A 25524-nucleotide genomic window follows, 5' to 3' on the forward strand; every position below is an offset into this window, starting at 1 on the left:
GTCCTGGGACAGCCATCGCCACAGCATCCCCCTCCCTCAGTAGCCACTGTCACACTCAAGGCCACAGTGGTTTTAGGCAGGCATCTTGGCCTCATGCCCTTGTCGGGATCACCACTGAGGGAGGTTAACCTAGAGGGAAGGCTGCTCGGTGACATGGAGCGGAGACCTCAGCTTGAGGCGGCAGCGGAGGCTGAGGGTGGAGCGTTCGCCACAGGCCGGCAGTGTTTCTCCGTTTTCTACCTTTCTTCCTCCCACCTCGTCGTGGCCCTGGGTGCCGGGCAAGCAGAGGCTGAGTGTCCCACATCAGCTCTGCTCTCAGCTCCTCTCGGGCTGCAAACCGAGGCACTGCCTGTCCATCGGGGGAGGAAGGGGCTAGAACAGCATTGCCTGCTGCCCGGAACACAGCTCAGGCCCTGCTCGCCCCTCTGTGCACCAGAGGGCGGCTGAACGTGCTTGCAAACGTCATCAGGAAGGAGCTGGAGCAGATTTTCTGTCAGTTCGACTCAAAGCTGGAGGCAGCTGATGAGGTGAGACACCCGACTTCCTTTAGAAACTAGCAGAGCTCCGACCCACACCAGACCCTGGTTCCGCTTGTTTCTCCGGAAGCACCTGGGCCTGGGATCCTCCATACCACTCGCAAAGGAGGTGGCCGGTGGCCGACCTCCCGGAGAAAAGAGAGATCAGAGGCTTGGCAGCCCCCGCAGTCCTCCCCGCTGGGGTTTGGGACGTGCGCCTCTGGTTGAGGGACCTTCTCCCTGTGCCCTAGGTAGAGCCATTCTGGGGAAAGGCTTTCCATCCTTCCAGGAATGGGGGTTCTGGGAGGAGAAATAACACAGGACAGGGCTGTCGTGAAGAGTAAGCATCTCCATGCCCAGGATAAAGGCTGACTGTTTGTACCTTCAGGGTTCTGGAGACGTGAAGTACCACCTGGGCATGTATCACCGGCGGATCAACCGTGTGACCGACAGGAACATCACCCTGTCGCTGGTGGCGAACCCTTCCCACCTGGAGGCTGCCGATCCCGTGGTGATGGGCAAGACTAAAGCTGAGCAGTTTTACTGTGGGGACACCGAGGGAAAGAAGGTAAGGCCACGGGGGCTGGCCAGGGGCAGCCCTGAGGCCAGATGGTCCAGGACCGGCTCACAGCCTCAGGCACGTCCCAGACCTCATGTTTCTGGAATTTAACAAAATATTCTGAATGGATCTTGAAAGAGTAGCCATAGTATTAATAAATTTATCCGTTACAGATAATGTTTCCTTCCAAGTTGTGACCACCAGAGCTAGGTGGGGAGTAGATTGCTTTCATTGTCACCACACCTGTGGAGAAGCTAGTTTTGTACAGTATCATGGCGGACAAAGAGGCTTTGTCACTGAACAGGAGGAGAGAGTCTTAAGGAAAAGATGTGGGTGAGCCTAAAGGAGGAACTGTAAAACTGACAGATGGGGGGCTTCCCTGGTGGCGCGGTGGTTGAGAGTCCGCTTGCCGATGCAGGGGACGCGGGTTCGTGCCCCGGTCTGGGAAGATCGCACATGCCGCGGAGCGGCTGGGCCCGTGAGCCATAGCCGCTGAGCCTGCGCGTCCAGAGCCTGTGCTCCGCAACGGGAGAGGCCACAGCAGTGAGAGGCCCGCGTACCACAAAAAAAACAAATACTGACAGATGGGAGGAGAGGTGTTCGAGTTTGTAGCAGGGTGGCACCGTTTAGAGTTGGAGAACAGCTCGAGTTCCGGGCGGCCCTGGTACCGGCATTTTCCAGGTGTGTGACGCTGAATGTTTAATGTTGGTTGGACAGCCTACTTACGTATAGAAATCCTCAGTGGATTTTAACTGTTTGTCCTTGTTTAACCTCAAAGTAGAAGTTTGTCTGTAACAAATTGTACAGTTCTTATTACTTAATGATAACCTCAAAGCCAAGCAATAAGAAAAATCAAGTTTTTGTAATGTCTGCATGTGCATTCTGGGGTATGTTCAAAGTCAGCATCACCACCCTACTCTCAAGCATCTCTTGCTCTTCCTAGAAATAGGGTCATATGTGAGGAAGCTAACAGAACATACACAATGTGATGTAAAGCTGCAGGTTCACTGGTAAAGAACTTCAGAAGAGGTATATGGGTGTGGAAGGAAGTGGAATGAAAGGCAGTCAAATCCTCTCATCGATAGAGCAGGTAGTTGTCATATTTAATTAAAGAAACAGCAGGATTTAGGTAGACGGGAAGAAAAGGACATTCTCTGGAGATGAAAGAAGGACAAGGATGGAGGTGGGGTTGTGCTGTGGGCAGAGCAGGGAGGAGCTGGGCAGGGCAGCCTGGCCCAGGGATGCCCTGGAGAGGGGTCAGACTTTTTAGAGGTGGAACCAAGCATTAGTCTACTAGGTTCTATAATTTAAAACACTGTGAGTCTACTCGTGCTGTGTTTGGACGGTTAGAGGGTAACGGGATCCCGACCAGAGGTGGCATTGGGAACAGGAAGTGGTTCCTGCACCACAAAGAGTGTGGCCCATGGGGAGGGTGTCGGGACATGAGAGTTACTTTGCTGAGTTTGGGGGCCTGGATGGTGCCTCAGAAACTCCAAGAGGGTAGAAAGTGGCTTCCTGTGCAGCCCCCGAGACCACCAGTGACACAGTGGCCAGGGACGGATAGGGAGGAAACCAGCATCAGTGACCAGTGCCTCCAGCATTTCTGCTGTCTGTGGCTGGGACCCTTGCCTAGGCATTTGGGGCCAGGGAAGGGAACAGGAGTGCAGAAAACTTTGTGACATCTACGTTCATAAATTACAGACGAAAAGCCACTCCAACATCGCTTGCTTAGAATGCTGGAGACATCCTGAAAAGGAATGAAAGAACTAGGGAGAAGTGGTGGAGGGTGTCTAACATGCTTCAGATGATCACAGCAGTCCATCCTGTGAGGCCAGGAGAGGCTGATTAGCCCTGTGTGGTCACCAGGCACTTGTCTGAGGGAGTGCCCTGTCCATGGGAGTGCCCTGCCTGGCGTGGATGGCCCATCCCTCCAGGGCCCTGCCCCCGCCCCTCTATCTGAGCCCACCCTTGCCCGTGCTCAGCGGGTGGGTCCAGACCCCACCAGTCCTTCACACCTGCTCTCCTGGCTACTCTTCCCAAACCCTTAGGCAATTATCTGATTTCTGTTAAACCCAGAATCCAGGGAGCTGGAGTGTTTGTTACATAACCTTCAGTGTTTCAGAAAAAAACTATGTAATTTCTATAAATGTGGCCAAGGTTCTATAACCTGGTGCAAGACTGAGCCTGACCCAGCTTGGCTCAGGGCTGATGTGGCCCTTGGGGCATTCATGTGGGAAAGCAGCTCCCTAGCGCCGCGGGTGGCCTGCCACGGACGGAGGCCCACTCCTACCTGGGTCCAGATCGGGCCGCCAGGGTGTGTGATTTTAGCAAGCAGCGCTGTGCTGAGGAACACAAGGGACCGAGTGCAGCCTAGCAAGGGGCACAATACAGCTTCTCCAGAAGATCAAGAGAAACAGCGTGAGGAGAGGGGAGGCTGACCCTGAGGTGCCCGATGGCAGAAGGCCGAGGTTGTACAGAGAAGGCTCTGCAGAGAAACGCGCGTCCTGGCGAGCAGGAAGAGGCACCATGTCCCCCAGTCGTTTGGGCCCTGGCAAGGCTGCAATCCTCTGAGGAGGTCCCTGCGCAGACCCGACACTTGTGTCCACTTCCACCTGTCCCAGACAGTGTCCCTGTGTCCCTCAGGGCAGGACACATGGGGTTCTGCTAAAAAAAAAATCTAGATTTTTGTCCCCGAAGAGCACGTGGACCTTCCCTTCCTGGCGCTGCGGGCCAGGGAGGTGACAGGAGTTGAGTAAACACAGCAAGAGGGCGTCAAGGAGCAGGGGTGGCAGGGCCGTGGGGCTGTACCAAGCAAACAGGTCATGTGTTGAGGACAGTGGGAACAGTGTCTCACGGTGTAGGGGGTGTTTATAAGTGCAGAAGGAGGAAGGCCCAGAAATAGGATTGGAATTGGAGGCGTCATAGTTGTACAGTGTACAGATTTAGAAATCGCTGTGTATGTGAGCCTGTGCATCTGGTTTTTGGCTCTGTGCTGAAAGAGCCTAGAAGTGTGATGCTCTAGTGGTGATGAGCACACAAATACTAGTCTTCAGTGCCGTCCTCCACTGAAGGGACCAGGCTCCTTAGAGAAGTGTCTGATTCCAGGGCTGGGCAGGAACAGTGCAGCAGGGGGCTGAGATCTCTGTTGTGCCAGAAAGCACGGAGGCCCCCACGAGCCATGGGGCCTGTCCAGATGGCACGGGACCCCCACGCCGAGTATGGGGCAGCGCTGAGCGTCCAAATAACTACAGATACTAGTCAGTTACAGCCAGTTGAATAAAACAGGAATCCGGGAGCACATATTAATACAGATAAATAAAAGTCGAGAAGAGAAAGCTTTTATGGAATGCCAGCGCGTGAAGGTAGGAGTGACACCTGGCAGCATCCCAGGGGTGCCGCTCAGGCTGCTGGGTGGGTGGAGGTGTGGTAAGGAGCAAGATCTAGAAGTTTTCCTCACTGTTCTCGTTACCGAGGAGAAATGGCGAGTTTAAAGGGAGAAACACAGACTTCCTGGCGGTCCAGTGGTTAAGACTCTGCACTTCCACTGCAGGGGGTGCAGGTTCGATCCCTGGTTGAGGAACTAGGATCCCACATGCCGTGCAGCATGACCAAAAAAAAAAAAAGGGAGAAACAGACAGACAGCTACCTGTCCATGTGATCCAAGTCAACTTCATCCACGTGGGGTAGGCCAGCTCTGGCGTCCTCTGGTACGGAATGCACCGTTCCTGAGTCTGGTCACACAGGACCATCGGAGCCCAAGGCCTGGCCCTAAGAGTGCGTCCCCGTGGGGTCTGGGCCAGCACTGCCTTCCTGACGAGAGGGCCCTGCGTGGTGGGTTCAGGGGTGGTGGCATTGGCTCTGCAGCAGTTGATGGCAGGGTGGCAGGTGCGCGGACATGGAGGGCACCCTCGTGGAGCACGTTCTCAGGGGGAACGGGGTGCGGGGGGGCCTGGGGGTCTTTGTGCCTTCCTGCCGTTTCCTTTCTAAGTTCGAAATTATCTCAAAATACATCATTTTTTGAAAAGTGGATTGTGACTGAATCTCCAGTGTGCCTTGTGGACGTGGTGGTCGGGACCATGTCACATTTGGGGTCTCCTTTGCATGTCTGCAGGTCATGTCCATCCTTCTGCACGGGGACGCTGCATTTGCCGGCCAGGGCATCGTGTACGAGACCTTCCACCTGAGTGACCTGCCGTCCTACACGACTCACGGCACTGTCCACGTGGTCGTCAACAACCAGGTAACCTGGGCTCCAGGCGGGCTCTGGGGTCTTTGCAGCAGAGAAGGCTGTGGAGGCCACAGCATCAATTAGACTTTCTCCTGAGGCTTCTACGCTCACATCAGCCTTACTTAGAATGACATGGTTTCATCATTTAATACATTTGTTGTTTTCTGATTAATAAACTTGGACAAACAGGAAACTTTCTTTAAAGTGGAGAGATTTTAATTACAGTGTTTAAGATCATGGTGTTATTTCAGAATATTTTCTTCCATATCCACAAGCACATAGATGGCTTTCCTCTTTTAAGAAACTGGGTTCTGTACACACAGTTTTATATCCACTTCTTATTTACCACAGTGTTTTCTCATGGCATTATATATTCTTAAAATATTAATTTTAATGGAAATAATTCATTATAGGTTGTTTCATAAAATAGATATTGAAAAGGTGCCAAGGAAAGAGAAAGGTCTAAAAACAACCTGTCTCTGAACTGTGTTTTAAACAGATGACCAAACACAGAGAGTCTTTACTGCTTTTTGGGTAGGGGCTGAGATGCTAACAGGAATGGTCTTCAATCTGGAAGAGTACAGCAAAGATCATTCACAGGGATTGGAAGCCCAAGACACAGGGGGATTTTTTTTTTTTTAAAGAAAAAAGTTTTTCCATGAGTAGTCTCCAGAGTCAGGTGAATTCCATCCCAGGAGTTTTTTGCTTGGTTGATTGCTTGGTTTTTTTTGGTGCAGTTTTTTTTTTGGTTTTTTTGATTATTTATTCTTTTTTTAAAATTAACTTATTTGTTTATTTTTGGCTGCGTTGTGTCTTCATTGCTGCGCGTGGGCTTTCTCTAGTTGGGGCTGCTCTTCATTGTGGTGCGCGGGCTTCTCATTGCGGTGGCTGCTCTTGTTGTGGAGCACGGGCTTTAGGCACATGGGTTTCAGTAGTTGTGGCATGTGGGCTCAGTAGTTGTGGTGCGCGGGCTCTAGAGCGCAGGCTCAGTAGTTGTGGCACACGGGCTTAGTTGCTCCGCGGCATGTGGCATCATCCCAGACCAGGGCTCGAACCTGTGGTCCTTGCATTGGCAGGCGGATTCTTAACCACTGCGCCACCAGGAAAGTCCCTCTCCATTTGTTTAGATTGGGTAATTTCTGTTCCATCTTTAAGTTCTCTGAGTCTTTCCTTTCTCCCTTCCATTCTGCCATAGAGCACCTCCATTCAGGTTTGGGGTTTTTTTCCCTGATTTCCACCCCCCCCGGGGGGGTTTGTTTGTTTGTTTGTTTTTTCAACTCTAAAGTTTCCACTTGGTTCTTCTTGTATCTTCTGTTTCTTTGCTGAGTTTCTATTTTTTCATGTATTTCAGGAATGTTCGTAATTTTTATTGAGGTATTTTTATGAAGTTTGCTTTGAATTTTATGAATTGTAATTTTATGAAGTCTTTGTGAGGTAATTCTAAAATCTGTGTCATCTCAGTGTTGGCTTCTAATGATTGCTTTTTCTCATTCAAGCTAAGATTTTTCTGGTTGTTGGTATAACAAGTGATTTCTTATGAAACCAGACATTTTGAGGATATGTTATGAAACTCAGAATCTTATTTAAATCTCCTGTTATAGGAGGTGTCCTCTGGACATTTCGGGTCGGGGTTGGGGGACACTTGTTACTGCCAGGTGGGGTAGGGGTCCAGGTTCCCCACCCCAGGTCTGTTGATACCCAGGGAAGGGAGGGGACGGAGGGTGGGACAAGGGTGCTTTGTTACTGCTTCCCAAGTAGCCTCCACTAACACCAGGGATGGAGTGGTTGCCTAATTACCAGCAGCCTAGGGGGGCTGCTGGGGACACCGGGCCTTTGCTGGGGCAAGTGGGGGTGGCCACGGTGTTTTCTGTGGGGTTGGCTGCAGCAGGGTGATGATTGTCTAAAAATCTTCTGTACTGCTAGGCGGCCTGTTCCTGGTCTTCTGGCCAGAGAGAGCCACTTTCCTCGAAACGTCTTTTTGCTATGCCTGTTGGCGTTTCTGAGTTGCCTGCTTCCCTAGCCCTAAATCTGGGCTATATGAGGCAAAAAGATAGCCCTGGGAATGATCACAAGTCATTCCTCGGGACCGGAGGTCCCCGGCTGATCTGCTTGCTTCTGTCTACCTTCAGTGTTTGTTTTATATATATAATGCCTTGGGTTTTTAATTGTACTTATTAGCAGGAGAAGGAGGGAAAGGTACATCTCCTCCATCTTCCAGAAGTGGAAGTCCCTATGAGCACTTTTTTCTAAGTGTAAATTCCATTTCTTTAGTAAATACAAGACTATTCAGGTTATCTGTTTCTTCTTGAGTGAGCTCTGGTTACTTCTGTCTTTCATGGAATTTTTTCATTTCATTTAAGTTGTAAAATTTATGAGCATAAAGTTTCCAGTGTTCTCTTATTAGGGTCTGTTGTTTTATCCCTTCTTTCATTCCTAATATTGGTAATTTGTGTGTTTTCTCTTTTTCTCGGTTATATAGATTTGTTGTTGGTTTCAAAGGAACAGCTTTGGTTTCATTGCATTTTCTCTGTTGTTTTCCTGTTTTCTATTTCATTGGTTTCTGCTCTTTGTAATTTCTTTCCTACTTGCTTTGGGTTTAATTTAGTCTTCTCTTTCTAGTTTCTTATTTCTTATTCATTGACTTGAAACCTTCCGTCTTGGCAATATAAACATTTAACAGTATTTCAATTTAAGAATCACGTTACATGGGCTTCCCTGGTGGCGCAGTGGTTGAGAGTCCGCCTGCCGATGCAGGGGACACGGGTTCGTGCCCCGGTCCGGAAAGATCCCACATGCCGGGGAGCGGCTGGGCCCGTGAGCCATGGCCACTGAGCCTGCGTGTCTGGAGCCTGTACTCTGCAACGGGAGAGGCCACAACAGTGAGAGGCCGACATACCACAAAAAAAAAAAAAAAAAAGAATCACATTACACAAATACAGTACAGGTAAGCCTTTGGTTTGTCAAACTTCTTATGACAGAAGGTCAAGCATTTTGGTTGAACTTAAGTGAGACTGTGTCCAGAGGAGAGAGTCTTAGGATGGCATAGTGTCTGGAAAATTACCCTAAAAGGAAGCCGTGACCATGTAGCCCAGAAGATGGAAGACTCCTAGAAGCATAAGAGCTGTTTTCAAACAAATGAATGCTTCACAAAGCAAGGAATATAATGGGCAGAGTCAGCACCAATGCATAGCAATTGCCAGGAAGCAGCAGATTTCAGCTGAATGAAAAGAACTTCCAACAATCAGGCCTGTTCCTTTTTTTTTTTTTTTTTTTGCGGTACGCAGGCCTCTCACTGCTGTGACCTCTCCCGTTACAGAGCACAGGCTCCAGACACGCAGGCTCAGCAGCCATGGCTCATGGGCCCAGCCATCTGCGTCATGTGGGATCTTCCCAGACCGGGGCACGAACCCATGTCCCATGTCCCCCTGCATCGGCAGGCAAACTCTCAACCACTGCGCTGCCAGGGAAGCCCCCTGTTCCTTTTTTTTTTTTTTGCACCGGATAAAATTTAATAGGGTGGGGAAGACACTGAAAACGGGACAGGGAAGAAGGTGCAGAGTCCGGGTTGGGTGAGGGCCTTAGTTAGCCAAATCTGGGGCCTTCAGGCCCACCCAGCTGCATTGGCAGGTTGACGCGGTAGCCCTGAAAGCTGCAGAGCGCCCAGCACATGTGGGAGCAGGGGTAGTGGCGTGGATGGGGACAGCCAGGGACAGAGCTGCAGGGTTGAAGGAAACAGGGCTCCAACCAGGATAGACCATTTGCCTCTCGCGTCCCCTCTGGCTCTCAAACCCAGCAGTTCCACTTTGTGGGGTTTTCCTACTACTACACTCTCTCCCAAATGTCTTCTTTAAAGATATCACTTGGGGAATTCCCAGGCTGTCCAGTGGTTAGGACTCGGTGCTTTCACTGCCAGGGCCAGGGTTTGATCCCTGGTCAGGGAACTAAGATCCTGCAAGACACACAGTGTGGCCCAAAATATATATATATATATATATATTATATGTACATAATATATATGTCACTGCTGCACAGTTAATACCTTAATAAAACTGGAAGAAAAAATAAATGTACAAAACTGAAATAAGTAAATAATATGGAGGGGCATTGTGGGGAAGCTATGACTGCTGCAGCAAGACTAGAAACCAGAATTTCTACCACTACATCAGTAGGGAGCTGGTTAAGTAGTTTATGATGTATCCATCCGTGTGTTACAAGGCTTAAACGAATTAATACATATAAATTAATATACATAAAGTGCTCAGAATAGTGCCTGGCCCATAAATAAGCACTAATGTAAGTTAACTGCAACTGCAGTGTAATAAAACCATTTGAGAGAGTAGGATCTATATATACTGTTGAAATGAACTATAAGGTACGTTAAGTGGGGAAAAGAAGTGCAGAGCAGAACGTGGAGTATAGCTGCATCTCTGTGTGTGTGTGTGAGTGGGTGGGTATGCGTACACCCACCATACGTGTTTAAAGATGAAGAAGTCAGGGACTTCCTTGATGGTCCAGTGATTAAGACTCCGAGCTCCCAGTGCAGGAGGCCTGGGTTCAATCCCTAGTCAGGGAACTAGATCCTGCATGCCACAACTAAGACCCGGCACAGCCAAATAAATAAATACATATTTTTAAAAACTAAAATAAGAAAAATGAAGTCGGTAACAGTGGTGGATATTGGGGAGGGCAGCTGGGGGACTGAGGTCTCAAAACTTCGAAGCAGTTCACTTTCTGTGGTGTTCTAGCTGTAAGGTTCATATTATGATCACTGTCTTACCTGGTCCCTACCCTCATTTCCCTATGGGGAGACCCAGACCCAGATGGACCATGGGATTGATCAAGGTTCTCTGTAAGTGCTCATCAGAATTCTCCCTGGTACATCTTTTTTCAATGTTCTCATCAGTTTGTGACTATTTCTAATCTTTTCTTTAGTCAGTGTAATAAAGGAGTTTATGTAAGAGCAATTCATCATAAAGAAAGAAGGAAAGAATTCTCAGACTTCTGTAAGAACTACAGTTTTGCTAATGTTTTCTTAAATCTTTTTACTGTTTTTGATAACATCAATCATGACATGCGGCCAGTAAGATCTGTAGCAGGAAAGGAAAGACGTGCTTTGCTGAGGCTCTTGTTTCTCTAAGGACACACGTAGGATTTCCTATTCTGAATGTTTCTTCTAAGGAAGCCATCAGTTGCTAAATGCTTTTGTATAAGAATGTTTATGGGCGGGGTGGGGGGGGCTTCCCTGGTGGTGCAGTGGTTAAGAATCCGCCTGCCAATGCAGGGGACATGGGTTCAAGCCCTGGTCCGGGAAGATTCCCACATGCTGCGGAGTAACTAAGCCTGTGTGCAACAACTGCTGAGCCTGCGCTCTAGAGCCCGCGAGCCACAACTACTGAGCCCGTGTGCCACAACTACCAAAGCCCGTGTGCCTAGAGCCTGTGCTCCACGGCAAGAGAAGCCACCGCAATAAAAAGCCTACGCACCACAATGAAGAGTGGCCCCCACTCACCACAACTAAAGAAAGCCGGGACGCAGCAACGAATACCCAAAGCGGCCAAAAATAAAAATAAAATAAATTTTAAAAACTTACTAAAAAAAAATGTTTATCGGGCTTTCCTGGTGGCGCAGTAGTTAAGAATCTGCCTGCCAATGCAGGGATGTGGGTTCGAGCCCTGGTCAGGGAAGATCCCACATGCCACGGAGCAACTAAGCCCGTGCGCCACAACTACTGAGCCTGCGCTCTAGAGCCCACGGGCCACAACTACTGAAGCCCGTGCACCTAGAGCCCATGCTCTGCAACAAGAGAAGCCGCCACAATGAGAAGCCCGTGCAGTGCAACGAAGAGTAGCGCCTGCTTGACGCAACTAAAGGAAGCCCATGCACAGCAACGAAGACCCGATGCAGCCAAAAATAAATAAATAAATTTATTTTTTTAAGAAAAGATTTTTCAGGGAAAAGTTAAAAAAAAAAAAGAATGTTTATAAAAACCAAAGAGTCTTTGTATAAATTTTGGCAAAGCCGTAGGAAGCAGTATTATATAATCATTAAAATATTTAATATCCTGGGGAAGCGGTCACAACATGGTGAGTGTAAATGCAGGTTACTCATGCTGCTAGTAGGAGGGTGAGTGGTACAACCACTTTGGAGAGCACTCGATGGTATTTAGGTGCAATGTTCTGACCCTGTGGCTTAGTTTTCCCTTCTTAGGAGTACTGCAGAGAAACTCAGTGCTTGCTGGAGAAAACCTCCGTAAGAATGTGTACAGTAACAGTGTATTAACCACAAGTTGGAAACAACTAAATGTCCAACAACAGGAGAATGGATAAATGAACTGTGGTATATACTATTCAGTACTTAGATTTCACTAAGCTCTACTACAGGAAGTAGAGGTACATGTTTCAACCTGGATGAACCATGAATATAAATATTGAACAGAAAGCAAGTTGCAAAGGATTTGCACAGCATATAGAGTATGACACCATATGTAAGGTACATAGACTGTATATCTCTATGGTTTAAAAGACATGGAAATACTCTTCCAAAATGTCAGTGCTATGAAAACCCAAGAAAAGCAAGAAGGCTTCAAGATTAAAGGGGACTAGAGAGAGGTGACAACTAATGCAGGGTGATGTGCTGGATTGGATATGGGACTGAGGCAAGAAAGACTGGGTATCGTTAGGACAATTGGTGGAATGTGTCTACTGAGGGTCAGATAACGGTATTCTGTAATATTGAATTGCTTGGGCCGAGAACTGCACTCTGGCTGGTAATGAAATGTCCATGTTTTAGGGAATAGGGACGTCTACTACTTACCTGCAAATGGTTTAGGAAAAATGTGTGTGTGTGCGTGCGTGTGTAATGGAAAGAGCATGAATAAGAAAAGGGGCAAAATGGCAACAGTTGGTGAACCTGAGTAAAGACTGTGTGGGAGTTCTCTGTATGCTTTCAACTTTTCCATAAGTCTGAATGATATCACAATTTTAGTGAACAATAAGCCTAAGAAGATACCATATATTGTTTATGGACACATGGAATACATATTGCAACACGTAGAAACTATGTCCTCCACTTTCAGGGCCGTGCTCTCTGTGTGTGGGCCAGCTGTAGCAGAAATGTATAAAAAGTCCTGAAACTGTTAAGATTTGTTCATTTTGGCTTGTGAGTTCATGGGTGATCATTATAGTATTATCATACTTTCTATATGTTTGAAGTAGTCCATAAAAATAAATTTTCGGTATTTGTTTTCTTTATTTTCCTTTTTATTTTTTTGGTTGCGTCAGGTCTTAGCTGTGGCATGCGGGATCTTTTGTTGTGGCATGCGGGCTCCTCTCTAGTTGTGGCGTGTGGGTTTTCTCTCTCTAGTTGTGGCACGTGGGCTCTGTAGTTTGTGGCACGCAGGCTCTCTCGCTGAGGCGCGCGAGCTCAGTAGTTGTGGCTCGCGGGCTTAGTTGCCCCGCAGCACATGGGATCTTAGTTCTCCGACCAGGGAACGAACCTACATCCCCTGCACTGGAAGGCGGATTCTTTACCACTGGACCACCAGGGAAGTCCCCATGAAAATAAATGTTAAATGCAGGTTATAAAATTACGAATATATGATTAAGTTTTAGTACATCTAAGTGGTGAGGCCTTTAATTTTCTTTTCAAAGAAAAGAATGCCAATGTTAAGTGACCAAAGTGCAAAACTACAGAAATGATAGGATCTGAAATTTTGTATTTATATTTCATGTGTATGCATGCAAAGAAAATCATCTGGAAAGGAAAACATCAAAATATTTACACCTGGTAGAATATAGTGACTTTGTTTAATTTTTCATTAAACTGTCTTCCAAACTGTTGAACATGTATGAATTTTGTTACCAGAATAGGAAAAAAAAAAACAATTAAAAAAAAATAGCCTTTGGGAACTGTCTTAGAGTAGGCCAAGGGCAGCCAAGTGGCCTCCAGCAAGTGGCCTTCAGGCTCCACCCTGCCTGCCGTTAGCCCCGCCCTCACCCTCAGACACATACATTCCTGCTCCTGCCCTGCCCTCTTATCCTGCCCTGCCCTCGGCTCCACCCCCTGTCCTGGTTCCACCCTGCCATTGGCCTGGAGGGTGGGCCTGCTCTGTCCCGCCCCACCTCTGCCCCACCCATGCTCAGCAGCATGCCCAAGCCCCCTGGCCAAGCTATCTGTCTCTTGCAGATCGGCTTCACCACCGACCCACGCATGGCCCGCTCCTCACCCTACCCCACCGATGTGGCCCGAGTCGTGAATGCCCCCATTTTCCACGTGAATGCGGATGACCCGGAGGCAGTCATGTACGTGTGCAAGGTGGCAGCCGAGTGGAGGAGCACCTTCCACAAGGACGTGGTGGTGGACCTGGTGAGTGACCTTAGCCCGTGTCCTGAAGAGAGGGGTCAGGGCTCCCTAGAGCCAGGGCACCTCACTGCCCCTCCTGAGGGCTCCTGCATCTTTGGCCTGGGTGACCTGACCTGGGGAAGAAGGTAGTTGGAATCCTGTCCCGAGATAGCCCCAGGTCACTCTCGTTTCATCTCATGTGACAGTCAAAGCAATTCTAGCGAGTGAAGGAGTGAGAGACAGGACCCTAATTCTAGAAGAGGTAAACTGAGGTGTCACATAGGAGAAATGGGGGCAGGTCCTCGTGGGTCCTGGGTCCCAGCCAACGTGGTCCGTGATGCTGGCATCTCCTGGCTGTGTTCAGGTGTGTTACCGACGCAATGGCCACAACGAGATGGACGAGCCCATGTTCACGCAGCCGCTCATGTACAAGCAGATCCGCAAGCAGAAGCCCGTGCTGCAGAAGTATGCCGAGGTGCTGGTGTCGCAGGGCGTGGTCAACCAGCCTGAGTATGAGGTGCGTCCCCGGCTCTGATCCCAGTGGGCCTTTCCAGAGCCAGGGAGGGACAGAGAAGGCCCACCACAGGGCAAATGCTCACTTTCGCAGAGTAATTAGGATCCAAGTGAGAACACGTGAAATATTTACAACTATAGCATTTCGGTGCATAACTTCTTGGAGAGTCCAGGCTACTGAGGAGTTGCGTGAGGGAGGTGGGACCTGAGAGCACTTCGGCACAAGGCAGTGGCCTCCTTGGCTTACAGAGTCCAGTGCACAGGGGTGAGAGGGCGAGAGGCTGATGAGGGATCCAGCTTGTAAAGGGCCTGCTGTGACCTGGTCAGTTCTGGCTGGTTATGAGTGCGAAGGCCCGTGCAGGGTGACAGAGAAGTGGAGCAGGGCTGCGTATTCAGGGGCTGTGCTCGGAGCCATGAGAACTCATCCAAAAGAATATGGTGAGAGGGTGGGCGGGGACAGGGCTCCAACTTAGAGCAGGATCTGCAGCCAGCAACTGTGGAGAAGCAGCTACGGGAATGAAAACAATAAAACGGAAGCTTCCCACAGACCTCAGGGGTGATGCGTGTTGGGAGGAGAAGGCCTGGAGGCCAGTGGAGTCTGAGCGACTCTGCACTCAGGAAGTGCAGGCGCGCACTGGCTGTGTGGCTGGCGTGCCCTGTGCAGAGCGGCCCTGACGGCTGTGTCGGGCCCGACCCTCCAGGAGGAGATCTCCAAGTATGACAAGATCTGTGAGGAGGCCTTCACCAGGTCCAAGGACGAGAAGATCTTGCACATCAAGCACTGGCTGGACTCCCCCTGGCCTGGTGAGTGAGGAACGCCACCAGTGAGCCCCCTCCCCGCTCCACAACACCCTGTGGGCCCTGGACTCGGCCCCCTGACTTCGGCTCTCGGTCCTGGCCACCGCTGCACAGCATCTCGCGTGTCCACGGCTCCTTGAGGAGTGGCACCTGTGCGTCAGCTTGCCCCTTCCCTGCTAGGCTTCTTCACCCTGGACGGGCAGCCCAGGAGCATGACCTGCCCCTCCACGGGCCTGACGGAGGATATTCTCACGCACATTGGGAACGTGGCCAGCTCCGTGCCTGTGGAGAACTTCACCATTCACGGAGGTAAGGGCACCACCAGGACCTTTGGAAGTGTTGGGCCGAGTCCAGCCAACTGTGTCCCAGCATGAGACCAGTCCTCGCCCACCTTAGGTCCCTGCTTCGTTCAAGGCCGGGGTGGCTGGATGAGGGAAGCCCTCGCCTCACCTCACCCCTGCCCCGGCGAGGTCCTCAGCCGGCGGAGCAGTGGAGGAAGGGATGGGATGTCACGGCCGCTCTGGCCTGGTCTCCACTCAGCTCCCTTCCCCACTCTCCCGGTGAGTCAGGACTCCCCAAAGCTGGGGCCGAAGGAAGCTCAGCTCTTGTCCCGAGAGGGTGTGCCGGGCGGCTGGTGAGCACCCTGTCTCTGCAGGGCTGAGCCGGATCCTGAAGACCCGTGGGGAGCTGGTGAAGAACAGGACGGTGGACTGGGCTCTGGCGGAGTACATGGCTTTCGGCTCCCTCCTGAAGGAGGGCATCCACATCCGGCTGAGCGGCCAGGACGTGGAGCGGGGCACTTTTAGGTAATGGTCCCGGTGCTCTTGTGGGCCCTTCAAAGCATGGGAGATGGAAAGGAAGGGCTCTGGAGTTCCTCTCCCAGAAGAAAATCCCTGCCAGGAGAAAATCATTAGATCCCATTGCTCAGACCCAGAAGCACCCTTTCCCTGCTCTGATTAGACGCTTCCGTTAAGAACGGGGCTTTGTGCTCCCCCGGTGGTGCACGGGGCTGGCTTCTGCCGCTAATCTGTGCTGTTCTCCCTCAGCCATCGCCACCACGTGCTGCACGACCAGAATGTGGACAAGAGAACCTGCATCCCCATGAACCACCTCTGGCCCAACCAGGCCCCCTACACCGTGTGCAACAGCTCGCTGTCCGAGTACGGGGTCCTGGGTGAGCACCCCAGCCTGCGAGGCCCTCCTCCCTGCCGCCTCCCTGCTGCTTCCCCTGCCACCCCTTCCCCCTCCTCCCCTCTGCCCCACTCTCCCCTCCTCCCTGCAGCCCCCTTCCCGCCCACCAGCTGACTCCTGTCCGGTCTTCTCCCTCCCTCCTGCCCTGCAGGCTTTGAGCTGGGTTTTGCCATGGCCAGTCCTAACGCCCTGGTCCTCTGGGAGGCCCAGTTTGGTGACTTCCACAACACGGCCCAGTGCATCATCGACCAGTTCATCTGCCCGGGACAAGCCAAGTGGGTGCGGCAGAACGGCATCGTGCTGCTGCTGCCCCACGGCATGGAGGGCATGGTGAGGCCCCCGCCCCTTCCCGGCAGACCTAGAACGTGGGAAGGGCCTGCCTAGGACCCTGACCCCGAAATTGGCACCGTACGGGCTCTGCTGGTGTTCCCCACCTCCCTTGGAAGGCAAGAGGCAGTTCCTGCTCCGTTACTGATGAGAAGTGGCAGTGCGGACGGGGACCTCCCAGGCTCCGGTGTTCCCTGTTCTCTTCCCTCCTCCTCCGCCAGGCCCTGTGGGGGGCTTGCTTAAGAACCGGGTTTGGAATCCAGGAGGAACCAGGAGTGCTGGGCCCTGTCCTGATGTGGAAACGCCCCCTCCACGCTCCATGTGCAGGAGGAGAAGGAATTAAACTGCCAACAGTAAAGAGACAGTTTGGTGTTTTTCAGACCAAAATGAGCAAGTTGGTTAAGGAAGAGATGTACTGAATGCAACGGTCAGCAAGGGGGAAGCTCCTGATCTGTAACTTGTGTGTCTGGTTCCAGGGTCCGGAGCATTCCTCCGCCAGGCCGGAGCGGTTCCTGCAGATGTGCAATGACGACCCAGACGTCCTGCCGGTGAGTGGCGCACCTGGGCGTCTGTGGGCAACTCTGAAGGCACGACTGCTCTGTGCCTCTCGGGAGACGCAGGTGGGCCCCGAGCCTGCTGGTCTCCACAAAGTGAGAGGCCTTCTTAGAGCACAGAAGACAGTGCCGGGCTGCCTCCTGTCGTCCCTGCTGCTGTAGAAAGCAGAGGCGCTGAAAGCTACAGCAGAAGCTTCTAGGAGTGATACTGCCTGTATTTTGATTCAGGCAAACAGTTTAGAGGAAAGAACTCTGGGGTGATTCTAGTGAAATTTTAAGAGCTAAAAGGAAATTTGGGGGGTTCTGTTTCTAAGGAACATCAGAATTGGTTTTAGGTAGAACCTGTGTCTGTCCCAGACCAGGCAGTAGTTTTCAGAGAAATAGGGATTACATGGGACTGAGAATCCCATTCAGAGCGTGGGGCTGGCTGGCTGAGCTCTCGTCAGTGCCCCCTGTGTGTGCATCTCTGGAGGAGCTGTGGCACCCTAAGGCTGCGGCCGTGAGGCCCTCTGCCTTGATGCCCCCTGCGACGGGGTGCTCAGTGCCGCCTGGCCTCTGGCCCTTTCCCTCCTTGCTCCAGGACCTTAAGGAAGCCAACTTCGACATAAATCAGCTGTACGATTGCAACTGGGTTGTCGTCAACTGCTCCACCCCTGGCAACTTCTTCCATGTGCTGCGTCGCCAGATTCTCCTGCCCTTCCGGAAGCCGGTCAGTTGGGGGTGTCCCAGCTCAGAGAGGCCTGGCCTGAGAACTCCAGGGCCCCAGCCCAATGGGAGGATGGACTTGTGGGCGGGTGGTCGTAGATGGTGCGTTGAGCTTGGAGGAGAGCTGAGCCCCCAGGAAGCAGTCTCCTTGGTGAGGTGTGGAAGGGTGAGTAGGAGTGTGAGTGGAGGGTCCAAGGGGAGAATGCCCCCTGCTGCTGCCGGCCACAGTGCAGGGCCAGGCAGGCCCATGGGACAGGACAGCCCTGGCCACAGGCAAGGACGTCAGGAAAGGCTCAGGGGTCTTCCCCAGGTATAGGGTAGGGGGCACCCAGGGCTCCGAGCAGGCTGGGACAGACCCTGGAGGAGTGGATGCCCAGTGTCTCAGGGCGGAGGAGAGGGGACAAGGGGAAACCGCATCGTTCTGTTTTCCTTCTCTTCACCTCTACCCTGCGGATCCCGCTGACCTGACCGTAGAGCTGGGAGGGCAGCATTAGATGCCTGTTCTGAAGGCGAGGCCTGGGCAGCCCCTTGCTGTCGGCCCTCCTTCTGGAATCCTTAGAACCTGAGCCTGTGCTTCTGTGTTTCAGTTAATCATCTTCACCCCCAAGTCCCTGCTGCGGCACCCTGAGGCCAGATCCAGCTTTGATGAGATGCTTCCAGGTAGGCTTGAGGGGGGTGGGCATTTGGAGTGGGTCTTCACTGCTACTCTGTGGGGGGCTTATCCTTGTCAGTCTCACTCTGGTCCTTGCCACATTTTTTGGTTGTTGGGTAAAGACCACTGAACACGACAGCCTGGATGTCAGAGCTCATGTGCAAATTGGTCAAACAGCATGTCTCGCGTCCCAGTGGGGTCTGTGACCCCTGCCTGGGTGCACCCCCGCAGGACTCTTTCAGAGGCAGTGAAGTGAGCCTGAGGTTAGAGTTCACGCTGCTGCCTGGGCACTGCTCCTGGGGGGCTGATGGCAGCTCACCGCCAGGGACAGAGGAGAAGCACCGGTGGGTAGGGGCTGCCACGTAACATGGCAGCTCAGTGGTGTGAGGTGAGGCCCACAGCACTGAGATTTCCCCCCAGACAGCAGACATCAGGTGGCTGACAGCACACAGTGGCCCCACACAACCCCGGGCTTACAGGGCCAGGGGAGCCCACTTGCTCCCAGCCATGGAGCCCCCTTTAATCTTCGGTCAAGGTAAACCCCTTCTTTGTTTTTTTTCCCTTTTTTTTTTTTTTATTATGGTGAAATATACATAATATAAAATTTACCATCTTAGCCATTTTTAAGTGTACAGTTCAGTGGCATTAATAAACACATTCACGTCATTGTGCAACCATCAACCCCGTCCATCTCCAGAACTTTTTTCATCTTCCCAAACTGAAACTCTGCACCCATTGAAGAACTCCCCCATCACCACTCCTTCCCCAGCCCCTGGCACCCACCGTTCTGCTTTCTGTCTCTGTGGGTTTGGCTGTTCTAGGAGCTGCATGTGAGGGGGCTCATACAGTATGTGTCTTTATGTGACGGGCTTATTTCACTCAGCACAGTATCCTCAAGGTTCATCCATGTTGTAGCAGGTGTCAGAATTTCCTTCGTTTCTAAGGCTGAATAATGTTCTGTTGTATTTTTATACCACTTTTTGCTTATCTATTCATCTGTCAGTGGACACTTGGGTTACCTCCACATTTTAGCCATTGGGGATAATGGCTAAAATTATTAGTACACCTATGAACATGGGTGTACAAATCTCTCTGCAGGACCCTGCTTTCAATTCCTTTGGGTATATACCAAGAAGCAGATTGCTGGGTCATATGGTAATTTTTCAGGCATACCATACCATTTTCCATACTGGTTCACAGCAATACAGGAGGATTCCAGTTTCTCTACATTCTTGCCAACACTACTGTTTTCTGTTTTTGTTTTCTTGGTTTTTGTTTTTGTTTCATAATAGCCACCCTAGTGACCATGAAGTAGTATCTCATCGCAGTTTTGACTTTTGTTAACCTAATGATCAGTGATGTTGAGCGTCTTTTCATGTGCTTATTGGCCATCTGTATGTTATCTTTGGAAAAATGTTTAATCAAGTCCTTGCCCATTTTTTAATTGGGTTGTTTGTTTTGTTGTTGGGTTGTAAGATTTCTCTCTGTTTACTGGATATTGATGCCTTATCAGATATGTGACTTGCAACTATTTTCTTCCATCTGTGTGTAGTCTTCTTTTTTCCAGGCCTGTTTGTGTGTTCATTTGTTTGTTTGTTTATTTGCTGCACCACACGGCATGTGGAATCCTGGTTCCCCAACCAGGGATCAAACCCGTGCCCCATGCATTGGGATTGCGGAGTCTTAACCACTGGACCACCAGGGAAGTCCCTGTGTGTTGTCTTTGGATGCACAAAATTTTTAAATTTTCATGAAGTCCACTTTTTCTCTTCTTTTTGTTGTTGTCTGTGCCTTTGGAGTCACATCTAAGAAATCACTGCCAAATTCAATGTCATGAAGCTTTTCTTTTTAAATAAATTTATTTATTTTTGGCTGCATTGGGTCTTCGTCGCTGCACGCAGGCTTTCTCTAGTTGCAGCGAGCGGGGGCTACTCTTCATTGTGGTGCGCCGGCTTCTCATTGTGGTGGCTTCTCTTGTTGTGGAGCACAGGCTCTAGGTACATGGGCTTCAGTAGTTGTGGCGCGTGGGCTTAATAGTTGTAGCGCACGAGCTCTAGAGCGCAGGCTCAGTAGTTGTGGCACATGGGCTTAGTTGGTCCGCTGCATGTGGGATCTTCCAGACCAGGGATCGAACCCCTGTCACCTGCATTGGCAGGCGGATTCTTAACCGCTGTGCCACCAGGGAAGTCCCAATGTCATGAAGCTTTTGCCTCATGTTTTCTAGTTCTGTAAAACATGCCGTTGGTAATTTGATAGGGATTGCATTGAATCTGTAGATTGCTTTGGGTAGTATGGACATTTTCACAATATTGATTCTTCCAATCCAAGAACATGGTATATATCTCTCCATCTTTTTGTGTCCTCTTTGATTTCTTTCATCAGTGTCTTATAGGTTTCTGAGTACAGGTCTTTTGCCTCCTTAGGTAGGTTTATTCCTAGGTATTTTATTATTTTTGTTGCAATGGTGAATGGGATTGTTTCCTTAATGTCTCTTTCTGATCTTTCATTGTTAGTGTATAGGAATGCAAGAGATTTCTGTGCATTAATTTTGTATCCTGCAACTTTACCAAATTCATTGATTAGCTCTAGTAGTTTTCTGGTGGCATCTTTAGGATTCTCTATGTATAGTATCATGTCATCTGCAAACAGTGACAGTTTTACTTCTTCTTTTCCAATTTGTATTCCTTTTATTTCTCTTTTTTCTCTGATTGCCGTGGCTAGGACTTCCAAAACCATGTTGAATAGTAGTGGCGAGAGTGGGCAACCTTGTCTTGTTCCTGATCTTAGAGGAAATGCTTTCAGTTTTTCACCATTGAGAATGATGTTAGCTGTGGGTTTGTCGTATATGGTCTTTATTATGTTGAGGTAGGTTCCCTCTATGCCCACTTTCTGGAGAGTTTTTATCATAAGTGGGTGTTGAATTTTGTCAGAAGCTTTTTTCTGCATCTATTGAGATGATCATATGGTTTTTATTCTTCAATTTGTTAATATGGTGTATCACATTGATTGATTTGCGTATATTGAAGAATCCTTGCATCCCTGGGATAAATCCCACTTGATCATGGTATATGATCCTTTTAATGTGTTGGTGGATTCTGTTTGCTAGTATTTTGTTGAGGATTTTTGCATCTATATTCATCAGTGATATTGGTCTGAAATTTTCTTTTTTTGTAGTACATTTGTCTCATTTTGGTATCAGGGTGATGGTGGCCTCACAGAATGAGTTTGGGAGTGTTCCTTCCTCTGCAATTTTTTGGAAGAGTTTGAGAAGGATAGGTGTTAGCTCTACTCTAAGTGTTTGATAGAATTCACCTGTGAAGCCATCTGGTCCTGGACTTTTGTTTGTTGGAAGATTTTCAATCAAGGTTTCAATTTCATTACTTGTGATTGGTCTGTTCATATTTTCTGTTTCTTCCTGGTTCAGTCTTGGAAGGTTATACCTTTCTAAGAGTTTGTCCATTTCTTCCTGGTTGTCCATTTTATTGGCATAGAGTTGCTTGTAGTAGTCTCTTAGGATGCTTTGTATTTTTGTGGTGTCCGTTGTAAATTCTCCTTTTTCATTTCTAATTTCATTGATTTGAGTCCTCCCCCTCTTTTTCTTGATGAGTCTGGCTAATGGTTTATCAATTTTGTTTATCTTCTCAGAGAACCAGTTTTTAGTTTTATTGATCATTGCTATTGTTTTCTTTGTTTCTATTTCATTTATTTCTGCTCTGATCTTTATGATTTCTTTTCTTCTACTAACTTTGGGTTTTGTTTGTTCTTCTTTCTCTAGTTCCTTTAGGTGTAAGGTTAGATTGTTTATTTGAGGTTTTTCTTGTTTCTTGAGGTAGGCTTGTATAGCTATAAACGTTCCTCTCAGAACTGCTTTTGCTGCATCCCATAGGTTTTGGATCGTCATGTTTTCATTGTAATTTGTCTCTAGGTATTTTTTGATTTCCTCTTTGATTTCTTCAGTGATCTCTTGGTTATTTAATAATGTATTGTTTAGCCTCCATGTGTTCGTGTTTTTACATTTTTTTCCCTGTAATTGATTTCTAACCTCATAGCATTGTGGCTGGAAAAGATGCTTGATATGATTTCAGTTTTCCTAAATTTACTGAGGCTTGATTTGTGACCCAAGATGTGATCTGTCCTGGAGAATGTTCCATGTGCACTTGAGAACAAAGTGTAATCTGCTGTTTTTGGATGGAATGTCCTATAAATATCAATTAAGTCTATCTGGTCTACTGTGTCATTTAAAGCTTGTGTTTCCTTATTAATTTTCTGTCTGGATGATCTTTCCATTGGCGTAACTGAGGTGTTAAAGTCCCCCACTATTATTGTGTTACAGTCTGTTTCCTCTTTTATAGCTGTTAGCAGTTGCCTTATGTATTGAGGTGCTCCTATGTTGGGTGCATATATATTTATAATTGTTGTATCTTCTTCTTGAACTGATCCCTTGATCATTATGTAGTGTCCTTCGTTGTCTCTTGTAACATTCTTTATTTTAAAGTCTATTTTATCTGATATGAGTATTACTACTCTGTCTTTGATTTACCTTTGCATGGAATATCTTTTTCCATCCCCTCACGTTCAGTCTGTATGTGTTCCTAGGTCTGAAGTGGGTCTCTTTTACATAGCATATGTCTAAAAGCCTGTGTCTTTTGGTTGGAGTATTTAATCCATTCATGTGTAAGGTAATTATCGATATGTATGTTCCTATTACCATTTTCTTGTTATGGGTTTATTTTTGTAGGTCCTTTTCTTCTCTTGTGTTTCCCACTCAGAGAAGTTCCTTTAGCATTTGTTGTAGAGCTGGTTTGTTGGTGCTGAATTCTCACAGCTTTTGCTTGTCTGTAAAGCTTTTGATTTCTCCATCGAATCTGAATGAGATCCTTGCCGGGTAGAGTAATCTTGGTTGTAAGTTCTTCCCCTTCATCGCTTTAAATATATCATGCCACTCCCTTCTGGCTTGTAGAGTTTCTGCTGAGAAATCAGCTGTTAAACTTATGGGAGTTCCCTTGTATGTTTTTTGTCGTTTTCCCTTGTTGCTTTCAATAATTTTTCTTTGTCTTTAATTTTTGATTACTATGTGTCTCGACGTGTTTGTCCTTGGGTTTATCCTGCCTGGGCCTCTCTGTGCTTCTTGGACTTGGGTGGCTATTTCTGTTCCCATGTTAGGGAAGTTTTCGACTATAATCTCTTCAAATATTTTCTCAGTACTTCCTCTCTCTCTTCTCCTTCTGAGGGCCCTGTAATGTGAATGTTGGTGGGTTTAATGTTGTCCCAGAGGTCTCTTAGGCTGTCTTCATTTCTTTTCATTCTTTTTTCTTTATTCTGTTCCACGGCAGTGAATTCCACCATTCTGTCTTCCAAGTCACTTATCCATTCTTCTGCCTCAGTCATTCTGCTATTGTTTCCTTCTAGTGTAGTTTTCATTTCAGTTATTGTATTGTTCATCTCTGTTTGTTTGTTCTTTAATTCTTCCAGTTCTTTGGTAAACATTTCTTGTATCTTCTCGATCTTTGCCTGCATTCTTTTTCCAAGGTCCTGGATCATCTTCACTATCATTACTCTGAATTCTTTTTCTGCAAGGTTGCCTATCTCCAGTTCATTTATTTGTTTTTCTTGGGTTTTATCTTGTTTCTTCATCTGGTACATAGCCCTCTGCCTTTTCATTTTGCCTGTCTTTCTGTGAATGTGGTTTTCCTTCCACAGGCTGCAGGATTGTAGTTGTTCTTGCTTCTGCTGTCTGCCCTCTGCTGGATGAGGCTGCTTAAGAGGCTTGTGCAAGTCTCCTGATGGGAGGGACTGGTGGTGGGTAGAGCTGGGTGTTGCTCTGGTGGGAAGACTCAGTGAAACTTTAATCTGCTTCTCTGCTGATGGGTGGGGCTGGGTTCCCTCCCTGTTGGTTGTTTGGCCTGAGGTGACCCAGCACTGGAGCCTACTGGCCCTTTGGTGGGGCTAATGGCACCAAGGAGTACTTCCCAGAACTTCTTCTGCCAGTTTCTTTGTCCCCACGGTGAGCCACAGCCACACCCTGCCTCTGCAGGAGACCCTCCAACAGTAGCAGGTAGGTCTGGTTCAGTCTCCTGTGGGGTCACTGCTCCTTCCCCTGGGTCCCGATGCGCACACTACTTTGTGTGTGCCCTCCAAGAGTGGAGTCTCTGTTTCCCCCAGTCCTGTCGAAGTCCTGCAGTCAAATCCCACTAGCCTTCAAAGTCTGATTCTCTAGGAATTCCTCCTCCCGTTGCCGGACCCCCAGGTTGGGAAGCCTGATGTGGGTCTCAGAACCTTCACTCCAGTGGATGGACTTCTGTGGTATAATTGTTCTCCAGTTTGTGAGTCACCTACCCAGCGGTTGTGGGATTTGATTTTACTGTGATTGCACCCCTCCTACCATCTCATTGCGGCTTCTCCTTTGTCTTTGGATGTGGGGTGTCTTTTTTGGTGAGTTCCAGTGTCTTCCTGTCGATGACTGTTCAGCAGTTAGTTGTGATTCTGGTGCGCTCACAAGAGGGAGTGAGCGCACGTCCTTCTACTCCGCCATCTTGAACCAATCTCCGCATGTTTTCTTCTAAGTTTTATAATTTCAGTCTTGTGTTTAGTCTTTAATCCATTTTGAGTTAGTGTGTCTGTATGGTGTAAGGGTACAGCTTCATTTGCATGTGGATATCCAGTTTTCCCAGCACCATTTGTTGAAGAGACTCTCCTTTCCCCATTGAATAGTCTTGGTTCCCTTGTCAAAATCATTTGACCATATACGTGAAGGTTCATTTCTGGTCTCTCTGTTGTCTTCCATTGGTCTATATATGTCTTTATGCCAGTACCACTTTGATCTTGTAGCTTTATAGTAAGTTTTGAAATCAGGAAGCATGAGTCCTCCAGCTTTGTTTTTCTTTTTTCAAGATAGTTTTGGCTATTCAGGGTCCTTTGGGAGTCTGTGAATTTTAAGGTGGACTTTTCTATTTCTGAAAAAATGTCATTGGGATTTTTTTTTTAAGATGTATTATTTATTTAGGCTGTGTTGGGTCTTTGTTGCTGCACACGGGCTTTCTCTAATTGCGGCGAGCGGGGGCTACTCTTCGTCATGCTGAGCGGGCTTCTTATTGCGGTGGCTTCTCTTGTTACGGAGCACGGGCTCTAAGAGCATGGGCTTC

At 48.7% G+C, this 25524-nt stretch overlaps 1 protein-coding gene across 6 annotated transcripts in view; it reads left to right on the forward strand.

The window, feature by feature from the left end:
• Positions 1–25524, forward strand: part of OGDH (oxoglutarate dehydrogenase) — a 76674-nt gene that overhangs the window by 48147 nt on the left and 3003 nt on the right. For 4 of the 6 annotated variants that reach the window (XM_022593100.2, XM_089917860.1, XM_089917859.1 and 1 more), the window contains exons 8-20: positions 308–527; positions 904–1083; positions 5186–5314; positions 13487–13666; positions 14007–14159; positions 14857–14959; positions 15134–15262; positions 15609–15759; positions 16000–16127; positions 16296–16474; positions 16948–17019; positions 17606–17734; positions 18318–18390. In XM_022593100.2, coding sequence (XP_022448808.1) covers positions 308–527; positions 904–1083; positions 5186–5314; positions 13487–13666; positions 14007–14159; positions 14857–14959; positions 15134–15262; positions 15609–15759; positions 16000–16127; positions 16296–16474; positions 16948–17019; positions 17606–17734; positions 18318–18390 — 1826 coding nt within the window. The remainder of the gene's footprint in view (positions 1–307; positions 528–903; positions 1084–5185; positions 5315–13486; positions 13667–14006; positions 14160–14856; positions 14960–15133; positions 15263–15608; positions 15760–15999; positions 16128–16295; positions 16475–16947; positions 17020–17605; positions 17735–18317; positions 18391–25524) is intronic. The other 2 variants (XM_089917862.1, XM_089917861.1) reach the window with 1 other exon arrangement.

Source organism: Delphinapterus leucas, chromosome 9 (genome assembly GCF_059928025.1).
Source record: "Delphinapterus leucas isolate spDelLeu-1000000601 "Yukka" chromosome 9, BTC_Dleu_Yukka2, whole genome shotgun sequence".
Taxonomy (NCBI): Eukaryota; Metazoa; Chordata; class Mammalia; order Artiodactyla; family Monodontidae; genus Delphinapterus; species Delphinapterus leucas.